This window comes from Oratosquilla oratoria, chromosome 39 (genome assembly GCF_046742065.1).
Source record: "Oratosquilla oratoria isolate Oo_2021 chromosome 39, ASM4674206v1, whole genome shotgun sequence".
Lineage (NCBI taxonomy): Eukaryota > Metazoa > Arthropoda > Malacostraca > Stomatopoda > Squillidae > Oratosquilla > Oratosquilla oratoria.
In genome coordinates, this window is record NC_134815.1 from 14,670,711 (window position 1) to 14,673,210 (window position 2,500).

The window sequence follows — 2,500 nt, forward strand, 5'->3', positions numbered from 1 at the left end:
CTTCCTCTCCAACTACCACCGCCCCGGCTTACCTCCTTATCTAGTTTGCCGGTGAGTGTCAAGTTCTTGGAGTTGTCCGAGATCTGGACGGGCGAATTTCGTTCCTTGAGACGCAGGTAGATGTCGCCAGCCTCGCTCGCGTCCCCTTCCAGCTGAAGAGTGCCTGCAGGAGGAGGAGGGTTGTCTTTGTTTGAGACGGAGTGTAGTAATCGTGGTAATTATGGTAATAGCGACATCTACTTGTGATCATAGTATTAACGTTAATGTTGATATATGATCACAGTGTTAAAAATGATATTAATGATGATGATGGTCCTGGAAATAATAGTAATACTATTACTACTACACCTTATAATAGTATCACCAGTATCGGCTTTAATATTGCTGATACTACTATTACTCCTTCTCCTACTAGATTTGATATTTCTACTACTACTACTACTATTACTACTACAGTTTCCACTGCCATTGCGGCTAAATCTGATTCTGCTAGAACTACTGTTACTACAACTACTATTACCACCAGTACTACTACTCCTACAACTACTACTACTGTTAATTCTACAACAAATACTACTATACTACTAATACAACTACAACAACTACTACTAATACTACTAATACAGCAACTATTATTACTACTATTTACACTACCATTACTACAACTTTTGTTGCTACTTCCTGTAATGCGACCGCTAGGAGAATAAGATCAAATTAAATTGAAATCGTTAGAGAATTTAAATTTAACGAAAAGCTATGAAATATAAATTAACTCATCCAGAAGTAATATATAATGACAAAAATCTACGGCAGCCAGGGGCTCTTTTACATGTTAACCCATTCAACTCCGATGACAAGATGTCTTGTCATTTGGTCAAATAAAACAAAAAATCATAAAACACCAAAATGTTTGATCAAACACCAGAAAAATATGACGTCAGTCCTCGCTTCGCTGCGAGCGAAGCGAGGATTGACGTCATATTTTTCTGGTGTTTGATCAAACATTTTGGTGTTTTATGATTTTTTGTTTTATTTGACCAAATGACAAGACATCTTGTCATCGGAGTTGAATGGGTTAAGACCTTCGCTGACGAGGGTTGGGGGTGGGCTGGGGGTAATAGAAGAGTTTATTTGAGATCAAATATAACTTCTTCAGTCTTTACTACCGAGATGGTGCTACGAGAATGAACGAAATAGTTTATCGACAGCCCGAATGCAAGAAAGAGTGACTCTCAATAGTAAAGAAACGTTTAATCAAGAGAAGCTATGCTACAATCCCTTCCCAACCGAGTGGGGGTGGGCAGGAAGGTGAATCACGTGACGCTCACGTGACAACCCAACTGAGGAAGACTCACCGATGACGCTGCCGACTGGGAGACTTTCCTTCACGAAAAAGTTCTCGACAGATCCTCCTTGCGCCAAGTAGCACCTCGAGTCTGAAACGAAAGGAGAAGGAACTCTTTGAGAAACTGCAGAAGGTACTGGGCGTGGTGACGATGGGCGGGACCAGGATCTACACCTCAAGAGTCCAGTTCACTTTGGAGAGTAAACTAACGACGTGACGTCATGAGGAAGTAGGAGAGCCAACCGACTTGACTAGTGTATATATTTCATTCCTCCTGGGCTGGGCTCGCACCTTGCGTGCCTCCTAATGACGTCATGTCTTTAGTTAAGTATGATTGCAAGACTTGTCACGTTTTGCATTTTTATTATTATTTTTTTTGTGTGTTTATGAAGATGAAAAACTTTTTGAACACCACCTCCCCAGGTTATTGAAAAATACACAGATGAGTTCATCTGTTTTATCTATTCATTTATCTATTCATATACATATCCGTATATTTATTCACTCATCTATTTATCTATCTATTTACTTATTTATTCATTTATCTATTCATATACCTATTCGTATATTTATTCATTCACCTATTTACCTATCTATTTACTTATTTTTACTTATTCATTCATTTATTCATTTATCACTTGATTGAGCTATCTGTTTCCTTATTTGCAACACAGCTGCTTGGTTACACTGCCTTTAGGCTCAGGCAGATTCGGTAAGGTTGAGTTGGGGTAGGTAAGGTTAATCTGGTTTGGTTAAACTTGGTTATGATAAGTTAGTATAGGATAGAAAATATGCCTGTGTTTCTTATTTCAAAAATTTGGAGAAAATGTCGCTCGACCCAAGAAGAATGCGTTCATTTCTTTAACTCCATTAATAGTACCTAATTACTAAAAGAAAAAATGAAGATAAAATAAAAAATAATATAAATAAAATAAAATAAAATAACACAAAATAAAATAAAATACTAGTGAGACTATGCTGGGGTAGGAAAGACAGTGTATAATAAGGAATCACAAACTACGACTTCACTTTTTTTTTTTTTTTTTTTTTTTTTAACATGGTGAACTGACCTTCGCCGAGGCACTGGGAATGGCCACCACGTGAGTCTGGACATTTCTAATAACAATTAGTGTCAGGCATACACGCACGGATGTT

At 37.7% G+C, this 2,500-nt stretch overlaps 1 protein-coding gene across 2 annotated transcripts in view; it reads right to left on the minus strand.

The window, feature by feature from the left end:
• Positions 1-2,500, minus strand: part of Cad96Cb (protocadherin Fat 4-like Cad96Ca) — a 303,538-nt gene that overhangs the window by 57,773 nt on the left and 243,265 nt on the right. For both annotated transcript variants that reach the window (XM_076176559.1, XM_076176558.1), the window contains exons 3-4: positions 1,356-1,436; positions 33-163 (exon numbers count right to left, since the gene is read on the minus strand). In XM_076176559.1, coding sequence (XP_076032674.1) covers positions 33-163; positions 1,356-1,436 — 212 coding nt within the window. The remainder of the gene's footprint in view (positions 1-32; positions 164-1,355; positions 1,437-2,500) is intronic.